Here is a 17,234-nt window from a genome sequence, read left to right on the forward strand (position 1 = left end):
AATGGTGGAAGTGTTCATACTGCTTTAATGTTGTCCTGTCAGTGGAAGTAGCACTACCTGTGCTCCCAATGGACGCCAGTGCGGTGGGAACGGAGGGCTTGTGGGCTTGCTCCGATGGCTGCCCACCTGCCTGGCCTGGAGAGAAGACCCACGGCATCAAATCAGCTACATGGAAATAGTTTGTTAACACAGGAGTTCTCCAGAGATTTGCTCTACATACCAAAGAGGGGAACGTGTCTAGAAGACGATGACTTGAGAGGAGATGACAAGATCTGGCACCCACCGCAGTGGGCAAGCAGGGCACACGTCTCCCTGCTGTCGGTGGGCTGATTCCTGCTCAGTGTCGCAGAGGATGCTGGAAGAGCCCTATTCATTCTTGCCTGCGCAGCCCAGGGGACAGCACCCACCTCCGGGAGGCTTGATCCCAGGTGCGCAAGCAAGAAGTTGTGGGTGAAGCATCTTATCTCATTTATACCTCAAGATACTGTTAGTGTCAAAGTAATTGCTCAGATTTCTCCTTAACAATTAACTTGGGCACTGGTGGTCTCTTGGAACGATGCGGTTGGGCTGCTGATATGGTGGTGCTGTATCAGGATGGGAGTCGGGAGCACTCCCGGGTGAAAGTGCCATGGGGGTGCAAGGAGGCGCTGGAGAAAGCGGTCTCCGCTACCGGCAGAGGCTATTAGATGGCTCCCCTCCTCAGCGGGGAGGGAGGGTGCTGGAGAAGCGGAGCTGCTCCTGCCCGTCGCAGGAGAGGGGATCGTGGCCGCCCAGTGTGGCAGGGGAAGGGAGCAGCCGCGCCCTGGGGCCATGGAAGGCGACGGAAGCCCTGAATGCACACGCTTGGCTCGGTAGGGACTCCTTTGACACCCAGCCTGAAGCAGGCAAGCTGCCTGCGGCCACCTTCCTCTAGCAGAAGTGCCATCGGACGCAGGATGCTTCAAGACCCACCTGCCAGGCAAACCCTGAGCATTGCTGCACAGTCAGGGAAGGGTTTGGAACCCAGCCTTGGAAACCACCGTAACTTGCTGAAACTCCTCCTTCTGACCCCTCTCCCCCCACCCCGCTCCCTCCTTTTTCCCGGCTCCTCTCCAGGTAGAAGAGAAATTGTACTTGCCCTGGGTCTGGAACAGGCTTTGGCCCGTGTCTGGAGAGGACGAATCCTGACTCTTCTACTGTTAGAACCTGCTTCAGGCCAAGAACATTGTTCGAGATTCACGTGGTTGCTTATGCTGTTGTGCAAACAGCATGTAAATGAATTGAAATGTCTTATCCATAATGAAAATATTTCATGCTTTTTTAATCTATTAGATATGGAAATATTTTTTGAAGCTGAAAATGCAGTCGGTAGAATTTAAATTGAAACGTAATACATGTAAAATATATTTTAGTTGATAATTTTGTAAAATGCACTTTTTTGTGTCTCTTCCCTGGTTTCCCAGATCTGTATTTCAGTGTTTACAGATGGAATGAGAACATTCCCTATACCCTGCTTCTGTGAGAAAGATATATTAGAAGTAATTCTTAAAAAATAAATTTGAAAAATCGTATTGATCTAGAAAACAATCCAGTGCTGCGCTGTTCTTCTCTTCCTTGCCTGAACTTCCCACTTGGACCCGTTGGGGTGCCAGAGTTGAAGCGCTTAGCAGATGCCAATGCGGGAGCAGACGTGGGTGCTCAGGGTCTTGGGGTGAGCGATCTGAACGCGGCCCAGAGATGAGCTGCTGCTGGGTTTGCCAGTGAAAATGGAGCAAGTGGAAGGAGGATCAGCTGGGGGTTGACATCTTTTTATTTTTTTTTCTAATCTGGTCTTGACAGCTGCTGTCATAGGAATATTTAAGTCCCAATCTGAAGGTGTTGGTGGCAAAGCTTGTCTCTGCAAGGCTTGGTGTATCGGTCCGTGCTTTAAGAACCCTGGAAGGAAGCGTTTTGAAATGCTGCTTTTTGGAAAAGCATCTCGCTTGGAGCCCTGTCTCTAGAAGCCAGCCGACAGCTCGCTTGGTGGCATCGCCATCAGTCCCCCGGCCCCGCGGCACCAAGCCCTGCGCACACCGGGGATGGGTCCGACAGCCGCGCAGTCCACACGGACGTCCCGAGACGGCAAGGAGGAGCCCGAGTGGGAGCAAGAGCGGAGCGGAATAAAATAACCTGCTTAAGATCAGGCAGTGGGGCCGCCACCTCTGTGAGGAAATGTCCGCATTTAAACACAGGTGAGAGCTGTCTGCAGGCGCTGAGCTCTTGGGGTGCAAGGCCAAAGCTGCTGGCACGTGCAAGAGGCGTGCAAAAGGATTGCAAGTGCTCTTGCACACTCGTCCTCGTGCTTATGTGGTGCCTGGATGATGGCTCAGCGGCTGCCCACGCCGTCCCTGGCAGTTCCTCCTCTGGAGCTGCTTCACAGGCTCTGTGCAGGCTCGATGAGCAAAAAGGCTTTTTCAAGGTTTCCTTCGTGGCACTAAGCGAACGCAGGGGGTTCCCCGCTCGCAAGGGAATCTCTCCTCATAACAATAGAACGGCTTCTGGAAAGCTCCCCGCATATCCGGGAACCATCTGGTCCAGCCTGGCTCCCTCGGCTGTAGTTAACTCTGTGTTTTGACTGCCTTATCTGTTCTCTGCAGTGCTCACCGAAAGTGTAACGATTTCCAGCTGCCTCCCCATTTCTAGGAAAGGCTCCTCGTGGGCTTTCATGATTCTCACCCCCTGCTGAGACTGTGTGTGCTGCTTCCTGGGGCTGCGGCCCCTCTTCTGGTGCTGCCTGCGCTCGTGCTGGGGATGCTCAGCACGGGCGGGGAAGGGCCTCGCCGCAGGCTGCTCTGCTGGGGCATCGGGGAATTCACCCTGAAACCGCGGTGACCTCGGTAAGGGCTCGGTGCCCTTCCCGTGACCGGGCTGTGCTGAGCGTCCGCATGTGGGTGGGTGCCGAGGGGTGGGAGGCGATGCCGCTTAGTCCTTGGCTGGGCCCTTGGAATGGGCTATTTCTATAAATGATGCCGTGTATTAGTTAGAGCTGGACCCTTGCACGCCTGGGGAGGGAGAGAATGAGTTCTGGGAACAAAATGAGCAGGAAGAAAACGTAGTGTCTGTTACCGACGCTGAATTAGCTCCAAATTATAGAGAGGGTGTGAGCGGCAAGGGGGGTTTGTGGGATGAACGCAGACAAGCTGGGCACGGTAACCGCGTCCGTAACGCGCGCCCGGGCTCCCAGGGAGCTGTGCGGCAGCAGAACGGGGTTTTGCAGCATCTTTCACTCCCGCGTCGCCTTGAGCAGGAGGTTTCTGCGATTGGCCTGTCAGGGGAGCAGGGCCATGGGCGCAGGGAGCTGCGACCGCCGCTCCCACGCCGCTTTAGCCGCTGTCCCCTCAGCCCTGCCAGCTTCGTAGCCCGGTTTTAAGTTCCCGGTTGGACTTCTTCACGGGGCCAGGGTTTTTGCTAGAGGATCCTTGCCTTCTGCTCTCTGCGCCCATCGTGTTGAATGAGGAGCCTTGTTGCGGCACAGCTCCTCACAGGGACCGGCAGGCGGGATAGGCACAAACCTGGAGAAGCAGATAAAAACGAGAGGATTCAGGCTGAAAAAAGAAACCATCTTGATAATGAAGTGTATTAAGCCGTAAATTATCTTCCCAAAGGGAGTAAGGAGCTCGTCCTGTGACGCTTGAATTTGCAAGCCAGTGTGGGCTCAGTGGGCATGGTATTCCTGACCCCGTGGCCTTGGGCTTTTGCTGAAGAACTGATTTCAAATTTTCCAGTTGTATTTAATGCAACTTGGCTGCCCAGAGGCATCAGTAATGTGGGTGCCAGAAACGGAGCAGACGCCGGCGCTCTGTGCGTGCCGCACGCCTCTGGTCAGCTCCGCTGCTTTGCGGGGCAGGGACAGTCTCTCACAGGGGTCAATTAAACAGAAAACTGAGAAAAAGCTTTTCTGTCCCAGCTCTTCCCACGTGGCGAGCCGTCGTCAAAAGGATAATCTGTGGCGGACTGAAAAGTTGGGATTAATGTCAAACAAAATTGGATTTACTGTTGAAATCTGCTACCCGGGGGAGCTGTGCTGAGTTGTATCCAGCTCTCCTGTGTCTGACGTTCAACAAACTGCTCTTGTCCCGTGCCTGACGCTGCCGGCGACGTTCTGCCGCCACGTTGGCAGAGTCCCGCTGGCCACGGGGTCGTCCTTGGAGGTGCCGCCCTGCGCCGGCAGAGGTGGGCTCACCCAGCGCTAAGGCAGAGAGGTGTGTTGCCCGCCCGAACCCCGCACCACTTCGGCCGGCTGAGGAGCTCCAGGTGGCTCCACGTCTGGTCTCGATGCCCCAGCGGCGATTAAGGTAACCGGCGGAGCCAGCCCGCTGCGCCGCATCTCCCCTCGCGACGTCAGGAGGTGGCAGAGCGTCGCCAGCCTTGCGGGAATTGCGGGGGGGAAGGTGGCACTTGGGGTGCTGGGATGGAGCAGTCCGGGCTACAGGCACCTGCAGAGGCTTCGGGTAAGGTTTGGGCAGCGGGACAAGCATGCAGGGTGCGTGGGAGATGTCCGAAAGCACGTGCTGAGCTGCGGGAATTCAGTCCTTTGAGAAGCACGGGGCGGTTCGGCCACGTTACGGCTGCGGTTTCCTGCAGCCTCAGGGATGCCGGTGCGGGTCGTCGCTCCGCGGCTTGACGCTTCGTTTTGGAGCAGCCCCTCTTGCCGGGGCAGGTGCCAGCTGGGCTCCTGGCGCGTGCTGCGGGGGGGGCTTCACCACCAGGCTCCCCGCAGCCCCCAGCCAGGAAAACCCGAAGTGGCGTTCAGGACTTGCTCCGGTTGCCAAAGCGTCTTCCCTCCAGGAGCAAAAGCCACGAGCTCCCGGTTACATTTAACTGCTGCTTCAATGCCACTAATTATAAGTGACTGTAATTGTGCCAAAATTCATCCCAGCCCAGGGACGGGAGCAATTCGGACTGTCGTGTTCACGCGACGGAGCGCTCCGTCACTCTCCCAGCTCGGTCCCTTTAACGCGGCCGCTGATGAGCGAGCCGTGCCGGAGCAGCCGCGTGTGTCTGCGGGAGGTCGGCCGCGTTGCCGGCGGCAGGACCGGCCCCGGGCAGAGCTGGTGCCACCCGGGGAGAAGGGGTGCACGTCCCCGCGTTAACCCGCTGTCCCCAGGGACCTGAAGCGTGGGCAGTTCCCCGTTTTCACTCTGCCCTTCTCACCCCGGTGACACAGGAAAAAGGCTCGGCCCACCGAGCTGGGGATTTGGGGGAAAGAAAACAGAGCAAATGCTCTCTAATCCCTGCGTGCTGATGTTGGCTCTGCTGAGTACCGGCAGCAAAAGCGAGGCACCGGCTCTGCCCGGCGCGGGCTCCATCTGATGGGAAAGCATCCCCACCCTCTCAAAGCCGCTTTTTGTGTTGCTCCTGTGCTGGCTGTTTCATTTGAAGCTGAATAAAAATGAGGTTAAGCTTTTAACGTTCGTCTCTAGCTGCTGCATGGCTGTGCCCGCGCTGCTGGGGCCGGAGGCCGAGACGTTTCCTTGCTGCGGCCTGGGGGTCTGGAAGCAGCGGAAAGCCAGAGCTCGCCCTGCGCGGCACCGGTTTTCCTGCGAGGGCGGGACGCGCGTGCCCAGCGGCCGTCTCCTGCCATAAAGGCCACCAGCGGCACGGCCGCTCCCCACGGGGAAGGGGCTGCGCTGGGAGCCTGCGCGGTGGGGGCCGGCTGGGGCGATGCTGCTCCGGTCTCCCGCGAACCCCAGAAATTCGGCTAAGTCAGCCCTTTATACGCGAATTCGCCCCGTGCTGCCACGAGGGTGTTTAACCGCAGGGTACGTGAAACGTGGGTCGAGGGCTCCGCAGGGCCCCGCGCTTTAAACCCGCCCTGTGCAGAGCTTCGGGGATGGCCACCGGCGACGGCCGCCTGAAAAAACCGAGGGCGGCCGTCAAGAAAAAGGAAAGCGACGAGCCCAAAATCGAGGGAACGGCGGCGAAGTAAGGCTGGCGTTGCCCTCCTCCCCTGCGAGCCTTCGCGAGGGGACCCTGGTGCGACGCCGCGCGGCAGCGCCGGCCCCGGGGGGCCGTTAATAACGGGAAACGCTGTAAGGGTGACCTTCGAAACGGGACGGTGAGCCGGCCCACGCGAAGCCAAGTGTCTCCCGTGGAAGCGAGGGGTGGGCGCCTGTGACTTGTTGCTATAGAGATGAGATGGCTTTTCCATCGGAGCCTCCGGTGAGAGCAGTTAATCCATTTTTAAGAGGGAAGGATATTTAATAAAGGAAACAATTTAAACTGGATTTACAAGATACGCTGAATGGAAGCACCATTTATTCTGTGGCTCCGTATTTAATTTTAATATCTCTATAAACCTCTCCGGAGCGTTCTGCAAAAACAAGCCGGGGCTGGAGCGGGCTCGGCCGCCCAATAATTCTTAAAAGCAAATCAATTTAACAATGCTGGGAGAAAAGCCTGCATCGCGAGGACTATTTTCCTGCTCCCTGTAGCAGCAGGAGCACTGGAATACGTGTAGTAGAACACGGACAAACAAGCTGTTCCAAGGGAGAGGTATTTTTGAAAGAGTATCGAGCAAAAGCTCCGCAAAGCAGGGTCGGGAGCGCCCGGCTTCAGCGGCAGCCGGTGCCCGCGTCCGCGCAGACGTCATCCCCCGTCGCGCAAGATTTCGGGGGAGGTTTACGATGAAGCAGGAAAGCACGAGATGCTGCTTCGCACGCAGCGGCCGGGACGGGGTCCCCCGGAGCCTCCGCAAATCCCCGCGCAACCACAGCCCGTCGGGCGCGGACTCGCGCTCTTCGCCGGCGGGTTTGTCTTTGGGGCGAGCACGCGCGCCCGGTGCTCGATACGTAAGCCAGGAGCGCCAGGGTGAACTAGCTGTCCCCGGGGTCCCAGCCGACGGCCGTGTGAAATTAATTCGGTCCTTCGGCTGCCAGAGACCTGCGTCGCGAGCGCCAGCGCAGGTGACGCTGCGCTTCCCGGGCGAGCCCTCGCAGCCAGCTGGCAGAGCGCAGCTGGGAAGGAGCTGGCCCCCGGCAAACACCGGCTGAACGCCGGCCGGCCTGTTGGAAGGAGTTCTCTTCATTGCTCCGAGTTTTCTCTGCGCCCATAAATCATGTGGTTCACGACAGAATAACTCCTCCGACGGCCCAGCTTGCTGCGCCGCCGCGCCGGCGCGCTGCCGGGGTGAGGGCGGGCGCCTGCGCGGAGAAGCCCGTAGGACAGCGGGGTGGGGACGGCGGGTCCCAGGACTGCGGCACTCGGCAGCGTTCAGGGCTCCATAGATGAGGAGGCTACGGAAACTCGGCGGCATTTCCCGCTGGGAAGCGGTCCGTGACTCTTCCCAGAGCGTCACCGCTTCTCGCGCCGGCAAGAGCTGGTAAGAAAACTCCCCTCCCTCCCTGCCCCTTAATGCCACGGCTCAGGGCGCAGCAGCACGTCCCCCGGGTTTTCCCTTGCCCCCTGAGCACACTGATTGCTGTTTCTTTTTCAACATGTAGAGGTTGAGCCGCACAAAGCCGGCTACGGTTTCTCCTCTTTCGGACGTCCCCTTGCCTTTACTCAAGACCTTTTTTTCCTCTTTTTTCCACACACGTGCGCATATGACACCCCCCTGCAGGCGGGGGGACCAGCCATCCTCTGCTGCCAGCGGGGCCGAGGACAGCAATCGCTCGGGGCGGGGACTCTAAATTGCTCGGAGCGAGGCTGATTTAGCAATTAAAAAATTGTCTTCCTCCGTTCCAGGCTGGGGGATGTTTCTCCATCACCAAGCACAGCCCCTCCCGCGTCGCCGCCGGAGTGCGGTGAGGAAGTAGGGCTGAATTCGTACCACGTTGTGTAATTACAGTCTATAAAACGGGAATTATATGGCGTATTAGTGCCATTTATTTTGCCGTATTAGCCGTCTTCCTGCACGCAAACGAGCATGGTTGGGTTTTGTTCTCGCCTCCCTGCGAGATGAAAGCTGGGGTGCCCTGTGGGAACAGATTTCCCAAAGGGATCTCCCTGTCTCGGGAACACCGGGAGGCACTTTAAGGCCCGCTGACAGCCACCCCACAGACACGTGTGGGTCTGGAAACCGGGATCCAGGAAAGCAGGAGGGTTTCCCTGCGCGCCCACCCCATTTCTAGGGAATTCAGCCAACTACAAGAAGAGACAGCTTGCTCCCAACTGATTGTTTTTTTCCCCTAACGCTTGAGAAAGTTTCCTCGCAATTTTACTTTCCTCCATTGCAAGGGGTTTCATCAGAAACGGTGATCTACGGGGGATGAGAGTGAACCGCTCTGCTGCTACCGTAAGGTCGTGGCGCAGGCGGGTCGAGGGTTCCTGCACCCCAAAGCCGCCGGTGGGGCCGCGGTGCTGGGAGCTGGCTCTGCCCCGGGCACCGTCCCTGGGAGGAGCGCAGCCGCGGGGACGGTACGGCTGCAGTCGCCTAATAAAGCTGGGGGGAGAGGATTTCTTTGTTACAGGGTCGGAGCCGCAGCCCGCAATCACCTAGTGTGAGAAGCGCAGCGCCTGGGTCAGACTCCTAATTAGTTTTCTGCTAAAATCTGGAAAGAATGCAACATTATTTATAGATGGGGGGGGGGAAACCACCCTTTCCAGTGCTTTTCTGCAGAAAGACTCACTCCTCCAGGGTAGGGAAGCAGGAGGAGGCAGATTTACTTATTTATTTTATTGCAGTTTATTGTAAACTAATCAGACTGGAATTCTTGCTCCAGTTGCTTCCGTTAGTTGGTCTCATCACCAATGGTGCATGTTTTATAATAATTCATTTTTCATGAGGGATGGAATTTGCTTATTCTTTTCTGTCTCCCTTTACCTAGGTCCTGACTTTCCTGCCTAACGTTCTTCTCTTCAATGCTCATTTTCAAAACCACTTTTACACCGATACGTTTAAGGCTTGCAAACATTGGAAGCATCTTTCCAAATATGCCGTATTTATAGAAACGTTAAGATTAACCATACATGTTTATTCATTAAAAAAAAAAACCCAAAAACAACCTTTGCTTGCAGCATCTCGTTTTGGACCTCGATTTGCCCCCTCTCTCCTTTCAGGGCAGCGGTTTGCGTTTGTCCCTGTGGCGTCAGCAGCGTGGCTCGTCCCGCACAGCGAGGGCGCGGCGGCGACGCCGCGGGCCCGGGACAGCCCGGGGCTCGCTCGGTTCTCCGGGTCCGGCCGCACGGATCGCCGCGGTGGCGGCGGGGGATCCGCATTGCGAACATCCAGCTGCGGCTGCCATCTGGTGCCGGTTTTCCTCCTCACTTCAACCGCAGCCCTCCCCGTCGCCCCAAATAATCCCGGCGACGCGCCCACGGCCCGTGAAGTCTCGGGGGTTACTGTAGCGAGCGCGTTCCTGGCCCCGCCGGTGCCGATCGTCGTCCGAGCGCTCGGCGAAAGCGCCGATTCGGCGGCGGCCCGAGGCTGCAGGGAGACAACCTTGCGAAGCGCGCAGGGACCCGCCGGCGCCGGAGGAGCCCACACGGCCGCCCGGGGGGCTGCGCGCTTCCCCGTGGGGTCACGGCTCCTCTTCAAAGGCCGGTCGGGGTTGGGTTGGGGCTGGGTTGGGGGGACCGAAGGGGGCAGGGGGACAGCTGAGTAACGCCTGTGGTGCCGTGCCCTGCCGGGACAACACCGTTATTTTGGAGTCTGCCAGCCTGGACTCCACGCAGGTGGCACCACTTCTCCCGGCAAGCCCCTCGGATGCTTGGCTGTCCTCTCGAGGACAAGCTCCTCCTTACTTCCAGCCGGAGCCTCTCTCTCTCAGCTTAGACCGATTACCTTTCATACTGCAGCATCCATCCGCTGCCAGTCTCCAACCTCCCCCTCAAACGAGCTTTCTGGGGCAAGGCACGTAGTTTGCAGGCTATTTATTGCTCCCGACACATGGAAGGAGATTGCACCCCGAAACGGGGACGAGTCAAACGGGTAATTATCAGTCCTGCACATCTTTTTTTTTTTTTTTTTGACCCTTGTGATGAAGATTTGTGGTGTCAGAGATGAGATGCTGCAGGTTTTGGAGGTGTTGGAGCAGATTCAGTCCTCGTTCTGCTGCCTGTGAAATTAAGCGGGTCACAAAAGCATTAGTCGGACAAATTCAAGCAGCAACCAGCAAAAAACTTGGTGCTGCAGAGAGGTGACCCTGGCAAGCGACCCAGGGCATGGTGCAGGGGCCCGGGCTTTGACTCCGTCCATTTTGCTGGAAAGAAGTTGCTGTTTCTTAACCTGCTGTTTGATTTTTGTCTTATTAAGGAATGTAAAGAATTTATTTCCGCTCAGAGACATCAAACCCCGAAAAGCCGTGGAGTATTGCCCTTCCTTAACAGACATTTCTGCCTCTTGGCTGAGGCTTGGGAGGAATACGCGTAATGAAGGAGGAGTGTTTCTAACCACCTATCGCACTTGCGTCGGCAAGGACGACGTGTTTTCATGAGACGGTCAACCCTTCTGAAATGATTTTTCAGCTGGAAGCAAAGTCTTGCCTAGCACGCTCATCCTGGATCGCTAATCCAGCCCCGTCAGCTGTTCAGGACGCGGCCAAGCCTAAACCCGGCAGCAACTTCCACTGCCGTGGATCAGCCCTGGCGCCGCGGCATCCCCGCCGCGCGTGGGAGGTCGGTTACTGCCGCCGCTCGCGCGGATCCCTGCGACTACCCGGGACTTTCGGTGTTATTTAAGCGTGCGAGGAGGAACTGAGGCTGGTGGCGATCCCTGGAAAGGACCTGCGGGACTCACAACTTTGTTACAGCCCCGCGAGAGCCGACCGGGAGCCTCAGGCTTGTTGTAAAGAGCAGCAGGTACACCTAGAATGAGTTTAGAGACTCTGAGGTCTCTTGCAACACGGGTTTCATAGCCGCGTTGGATTTAACGTGTGTTCGTATTGAAAATGGACGGTAAAACCAGAGCTGGCTGCCGACACCAACGATGTCGGTGCGCGAAGCCAGTAGCCAGAGGTAGCCCTGGCCTGAAAGGGTCGAAAGGGATGGAGAGCGGTCCGTGGGCTTGTGGAGGATCTTTATAGAAAGGCAGCTTTCTGCCTTTCTAGGCAGAAAGGTAGAAAAAGGCAGCTGTGGTTAACTGACTTTTAAAATTGAACGTGCTCAGCCTGGGAACGGTTTCTGCGCGTTGACCCGGTCTTTTTTGGGAAGACCCGGCAGCAGCTGCCTGCGGCGGCAGCAGGAAAGCTCCGACCCATGGAGACGGTTACCCAAACGCCGGCCCCGTTGTGCCGGCGCCTGCGGTATTTCTGAACTTTCTCTGACCTCCTGCCCAGCTGGAGCATATCTGAGCGTGCGATAACGGCTCCTACACGGCGTGTGTAGCCCCCGGGGGGAACGTATAGCCGTGCAGCTTCTGCCCACCGTGCCGGCTGCCTTCCCCGCCGGCTCCTGGCAGCCTCCGCGTCTTGGCCGTCCCTGCGATCCCCAGGGACCCGGGCGGGCGCCCTTTGGCCCTCGGTGCCTCAGCATCCCACCCCTGTGCCAGGAGGGTGGGCATGGCCGAGGGGGGACGAGCTGCTGTGGCTGGAACTGACCGTGTAGGCGCGTGGCGGTTGGCCTTGCGCGGGGAACTGAAGCTCCTGGAACGGCTCGGTCCAGAAAGCGATTTCATAGTCAGGCACAACGGAGCAGGGGAAAGCGGCACTAAAGCCAGTGTAAGGTCTTTGCGAGTTCGGCCAGCTGCGTATCGATTAATTTGCAGTTGCAGGATAAGCAGATCCTTCAGCGCTACATTCTCCTCGAAAACAGTGATTTTTGTTATGAGGGAGATGGGCTGAGCCTATCATAACAGCCTCCTCTGAATTATTTAGCATATTCATCCGCATGTTTAACATTATTTAAAAAGACTTTTTTTTCCTAGAGATAAGAAACTCTGCCTTACATAGCGAGCTGATTGAGAAATGGCTTCCGTGCTTACCCACTTGGTTAAGAGGCTTTATTATACTAAATTACTGGATAATCCCCGGCTGCGCAGCCACAACATCAGATCTCTTCTTCCCTTGCTTGTTTTACTTTTTGAGCTGGAGTTACTCAGACCCCTCCAAGGGGTCTCGTTTGCCTACGCTGGGAGTCACTGTCCGGTTGCTTGTTGGGAAAGTTGGCATCAGCTCGAACAGTTGTTCGTTGAAGAAACCTCCTTTCTCTTGCTAAGCTTTCCAAGGGGCCTCACGCATTCTTCCTTTCTGCCGTTTCTCAGACCGAAATAAATACCTGATCTTACCCAAATGGCCAGCAGAGCCTTGGCAGGGCACGTGGCAGTGCTTGCGATGACAATCGGTGTCCAACCTCGCTCCGAGCTGGAAGGACAGGGATGTCCCTCGGTCTTTCTCTCCGTCCCCTCCGGGAACTGGCGCTTTCCTTGTTAGACCACCATTTCTGACGCAGCCTGCGTTAAACCCGAGCGTGCCCCGCATGAACGATGCTGGGAGACGCGCTCAGTGTAACGCTTGTGATGTAACGCACGTGGTAGTGACGCGGTTTAATGCGGCTTTTCCGCTGACGTGAGCTAGCAGTGAGGAAAAGGCGCGGAGGGTCGTTCCACACCAGCCGGTGGGTACCCGGGGCTGCAGGGCGGCTGCTGCCGCCACGCTGCTCTGAAGGCAAAGGCAAGCGTTGGGGCTTGAAGGCGTCCTGAAAAGTGCTGTGGGTCACGAAACTCCTCCTTATATACCTGTAAAGAAGTAATTGTGGGGAACGGGCTGCTGCTACACCCCCAGGCAGATGAGGACTGCTCTGAGACCTGGCAAAGCACCTCCACGGCGGGGCTGGGCAGCTTCCCCTTGTGCCGGGGAGCTGCGCACGCCCGTGGGATGCAGACAATTTACCGTGGCTTGGGGCTGGCGAGTGGGTCTCTTCCGCACCGTTATAGGGACGTTAGGCCTCCTACGGATGCAGGGCACACTTGAAGCGCAGGCCGTGATTTACCCATACGTAGTTAGGACAGCCGGGTCTGGGTCACCTATGGGGCACGCTGCAACGCCCGCCTGCGTTCCCGGGCTCTCGCGGCGGGGACCGAGGACGTTGCTCTGGGCAGTGTTACAAGTGCTGCTGCGGTGGGGGACAGACAGCGACAGGCACTGCACGTGCTCTCCACGTGACAGGAGACGTGGATTTTTACAGCTGCTGTGGGTGTCTTTCTCAATGTGGGGGAGCAAAGGGACAGCCCCTTAAATTTGACATTCGAGTAAGCTGGTACACTTTATTTCAGACCACGCCAAAGGCAGCTTCTTAACGCAACGCTCTCCGTGCTCTGGCAAGCTCCAGCGATAACATCAGTTGGCTGTGGCTAGTCGCCATGTGCCGCGCCGCGCCGGGCGCGGACGATGCCTGCTGCAGAAATACTTCACCGGCGGCAGAGCAACGAGCGTCCCAGCTCGTCCAGGGTGCACCAGCACCACGAGCCAGCGAGTCAGCTAAGGGAAACGGCACGTCCGCAAGCCTCTTCCCTCCCAGGCTCCCAGTTTCTCATTCGGGCCAGCGGGACGCCCGCAGACGCCCTCACCCCCGGGCCTTTGTTTCCACGCGCATCTCCCACGCCGTTCCGGTGGCCGGGGCAGAGCCAGAATACCTATTGACCCAGCCGAAACGAGGTGGGGTTGCCTGTAGCTGTTTGGAATAAAGTGACAAAGGTAAATGGTGGGGCTTGCAAGCACCTTGAAAAGGGCTGTGAATCATAAAAACCCTCCTTGTCTATCCGTAAGAAAGAACTAAACACTTCCATCACTTGTGGTTTGTATAATAAACTTGCAGGCAAACCACGGTAGCCTAAAGTTGGGTTTCCTCAGCGACGTTTTATTTTCTAAATGTACCTTTTCTGAAGAAATGGATCTGCCTGTGAAATATCTTCCCATAGTTTTGCACGCTCTGAACGTGAGTCTTCTTTGAACTGCTTTGAAAATCAATTAATTAACATCCAGTGTGAGCAATAGGCACGTTCGGTATAACCACAGTTAGCTTTTTTCAGTGACACGGGGTTTAGCCTTGCAAACAAACAAAAGAGCCCCCTGAACCGTGTATTACTGGGCTGCGTTGTTTCTGTGGAGACTTTGCATCCTACCAGATACTTGTACTATTCAGATCAGTCCTTAAATCAAAGTTGCCTTGCATACCTAGGAGAAAAATAACCCCCCTGACATCGTGGGCAGTCTTCTATCTCTAGCAGTCTGGAACGTATTTTTCAGAACCCCTCTGTTATCACATACAACTGCTCCAGACCGATAGATACTGAGGGTGAACAGAAACAAAAAGAGGATAAGCGGTGCCAGGCTAACATGCCTTCTAAGAAATAAAAATTTCCCTGGGCTGCTTTGGCACTAGTATTAGTGCCTGGACTGGAGTTTACTGTAATCAGAGCCTTTTTTTCGAAGACGCGGGCTCTCCAGGGAGGCCCGATTCTCGTCTTGGTGCCACGGATTATACGTGTTGGCGCAGCTTCAGTTTATGCTGGTGTCGAGATGAAGATCAGATCCTCGGACCTGCCCCCTGAAATCAGAGCAGAAATCTGGTAACGCTACAGAGCGTGTGGATTTACCGCTGCGCTGGCAGCGGCAGGGTAGAATATAGCATCTCTTCCTAGAGCTAATGCTGTATTTACATCAAAATAAAACTGTAAAATGTAAAATAATCTAGCTTCAGGCTCTCGCACTTCGCTCCAAATGCTTTGTCTGCCTTGGCAGACAAAACGCTCTCGGCTTTTGATCAAAGAACACTAAGTGGCAGCTGTTTTTCTCTTGATGTTAAGAAAGCTTTTGGCAGAGAGCGTCCCTGCAAGACTAGTTAAGCCCCGCGGTACGCTCCGAAAACGCGCCGAAGAAAAATACGCAGAACGATGCCGGTACGAAACGATTTCTGCTCCGGAAAGGGCCGTATTTAGGGACGGCACCCTTGGGGCTGGCTTAACGCTGCGGGCTGCCTGCCTGGCCCCGAGGCCGAGCCGCTGGCTGCGGCGCGTTGCTGCTCTGCCCGGTCAAAGCCTCGGCGTCAGGCGCTTCGCCTTAGGCGGAGGCGGCGGGGGAAGGTCCGCCGGAGCCGTGCGAAGGCGGCGGCTGGGGGGCAATGCCCACACGGAGCTTTGGGAGCCTGGGCCGGCGGCTGCCCGGCGGCGGCACGGCCGCCCTGGGCCCGGGCGCGGCGCGGCTCGCCAGGCGGCTCGCGGCTCCTTCTCCTCTCGGCCGCGCAGACGGCTCGGGGGTGAAGCGTGGCACGGCTACGCACGGAGGTTGGTTTGGCCCGGTATTGCAGAGACGCTGCAGCCGGTTGATTAAAGCCTGTATCGCCGCACAGAGCCGCGGCAGGGCAACGAACGAGCCGGGGAGCACCGGGCTTTAAGCCGTGCTGCGAGCGGCACCGCGTGCCTCGGCGCAGGCCCTGGAGGGGCTTGTTTGGAATTACATTTTAAATGTATTTTGGGGAGAGGGGAGTGGGGGGTACGCGGACGCCCGTTAAGGGCAGGGCTGCCCGCGCCTGGCGGGCACTGCCCGGGGGTTGGCCGTCTCTCCAGCTGCCGGAGCGCTCACCCGACCCGCGGCGGGCGGCGGCGGACTCCCCGCCTCACGAAGCCGCCGGAGGCCACCGGCCCCCGCGGCGGGGCGGGGGAGGCGCCCTCCGCCGCCCGTCCCCGCCCCTTCCCCGCCCGGGAGGCGAGCGGCGGGGCGGGGCCGCCGCGAAATGGCCGCCGCCTCCCGCAGCCCGCCCCGCGCGGCCGTCACTGCCGGCCGCCGCCCCGCCTGGCTCCCGCCCCCGCGGCCCCCTCCCGGCGCCGGCAGCCGCGCGGGGAGCCGCCGGCCAGCTCCCCCCGCCTCCGTCCCCGGCATGCGGCGCGGCGGCTGAGGCGGCGGCCCGAGCCCTCCGAGGCCATGTTCCCCCGTCCCCCCTTCCCCGGGGAGGTGAGGCGGGCGGCCGCCTCGGGCCGCAGCCGGTCCCGCCCGCGGGGCGCGGGCGGCGGCACCGTGCTGCTGCCCTCCATGCTGATGTTCGGCGTGATCCTGGCCTCCAGCGGGCTGCTCCTCATGATCGAGAAGGGCATCCTGGCCGAGGTGAAGCCGCCGCCGCTGCACCCGCCAGCGGGGGAGCCCTCCCGGCGAGGCGGCGGCGAGGAGGCCCCCGGCGACCTGGACTACGAGGTGCTGCGGGACATCCGCAACCGCACCATCCGCGCCGTCTGCGGGCAGCGGGCCATGCCCCGCAGCGTCTGGGAGCTGCCGGCCGGCCAGCGGCGGACGGTCCTCCGGCACCTCCTGGTCAGCGACAAGTACCGCTTCTTGTACTGCTACGTGCCCAAGGTGGCCTGCTCCAACTGGAAACGCATCCTGAAGGTGCTGGATGGGGCGCTGGAGAGCGTCGATGTCAAGCTGAAGATGGACCACAAGAGCGACCTGGTGTTCCTGGGGGACATGAAGCCGGACGAGATCAGCTACCGCCTGAAGAACTACTACAAGTTCATCTTCGTGCGAAACCCCATGGAGAGGCTGCTGTCGGCCTACAGGAATAAATTTGGGGAGATCAAGGAGTATCAGCAGAAGTACGGGGTGGAGATCGTCAGGCGCTATCGGAAGAACGGGGGGAATTCGGCGGGCGACGACGTGACCTTCTCCGAGTTTCTCCGGTACCTGCTGGATGAGGAGGCGGAGAGGATGAACGAGCACTGGATGCCCATCTACAACCTGTGCCAGCCCTGCGCCGTGAGGTACGACTTCATCGGCTCCTATGAGCGGCTGAACGCGGACGCCAACTACGTCCTCGAGCGAGTCCAGTCGCCCTCCTTCATCCGCTTCCCCGAACGGCAGTCGTGGTACAAGCCCGTGACGGCAGAAACGCTCCATTACTACCTGTGCAACACCCAGCGCCGGCTGATAAAAGAGCTGTTACCAAAATACATCCTGGATTTCTCCCTCTTTGCCTACCCCCTTCCCAACATCACCAGCGAATTCTGCAGGCAATGAGTTGTTCGATTCGGGAGCTGGTGTCAGTTCTGCCTTCGCTGCAGGGATTTGCTAATGCAGCCGTTGCTGCGAATAACACGTTCCTGCAGGACCCGTCAAGCACGCTCTTCTATGCATAATTTCCTAATTTTATACTTTTCAAACACTGTTTATATGAAATATTATATATTGCCTTTGCTACTAGAATACTTTTTGTATTGTTCTGATTTTAACGTGTACATATGCCGCTGACTTGAGCACAGTAGCTTTTTTATATCTATTTTGCTTTAGATTCTTTTTTATGGCACGACATGGAAAATGTGTGTTAGGAAATGGAGAAATGGATATATTTTA

At 57.7% G+C, this 17,234-nt stretch overlaps 1 protein-coding gene across 1 annotated transcript; it reads left to right on the forward strand.

The window, feature by feature from the left end:
* Window positions 1–15,815: 15,815 nt before the first annotated feature.
* Window positions 15,816–16,901, forward strand: CHST14 (carbohydrate sulfotransferase 14; the record flags this gene model as incomplete). Its single annotated transcript, XM_082000768.1, has 1 exon — window positions 15,816–16,901. One exon carries the CDS (start codon window positions 15,816–15,818, stop codon window positions 16,899–16,901), a length of 1,086 nt encoding a protein of 361 aa, XP_081856894.1.
* Between the last annotated feature and the right edge of the window lie 333 nt (window positions 16,902–17,234).

The sequence above is a fragment of the Phaethon aethereus genome (genome assembly GCF_964289735.1).
Source record: "Phaethon aethereus genome assembly, chromosome: 5".
NCBI lineage: Eukaryota > Metazoa > Chordata > Aves > Phaethontiformes > Phaethontidae > Phaethon > Phaethon aethereus.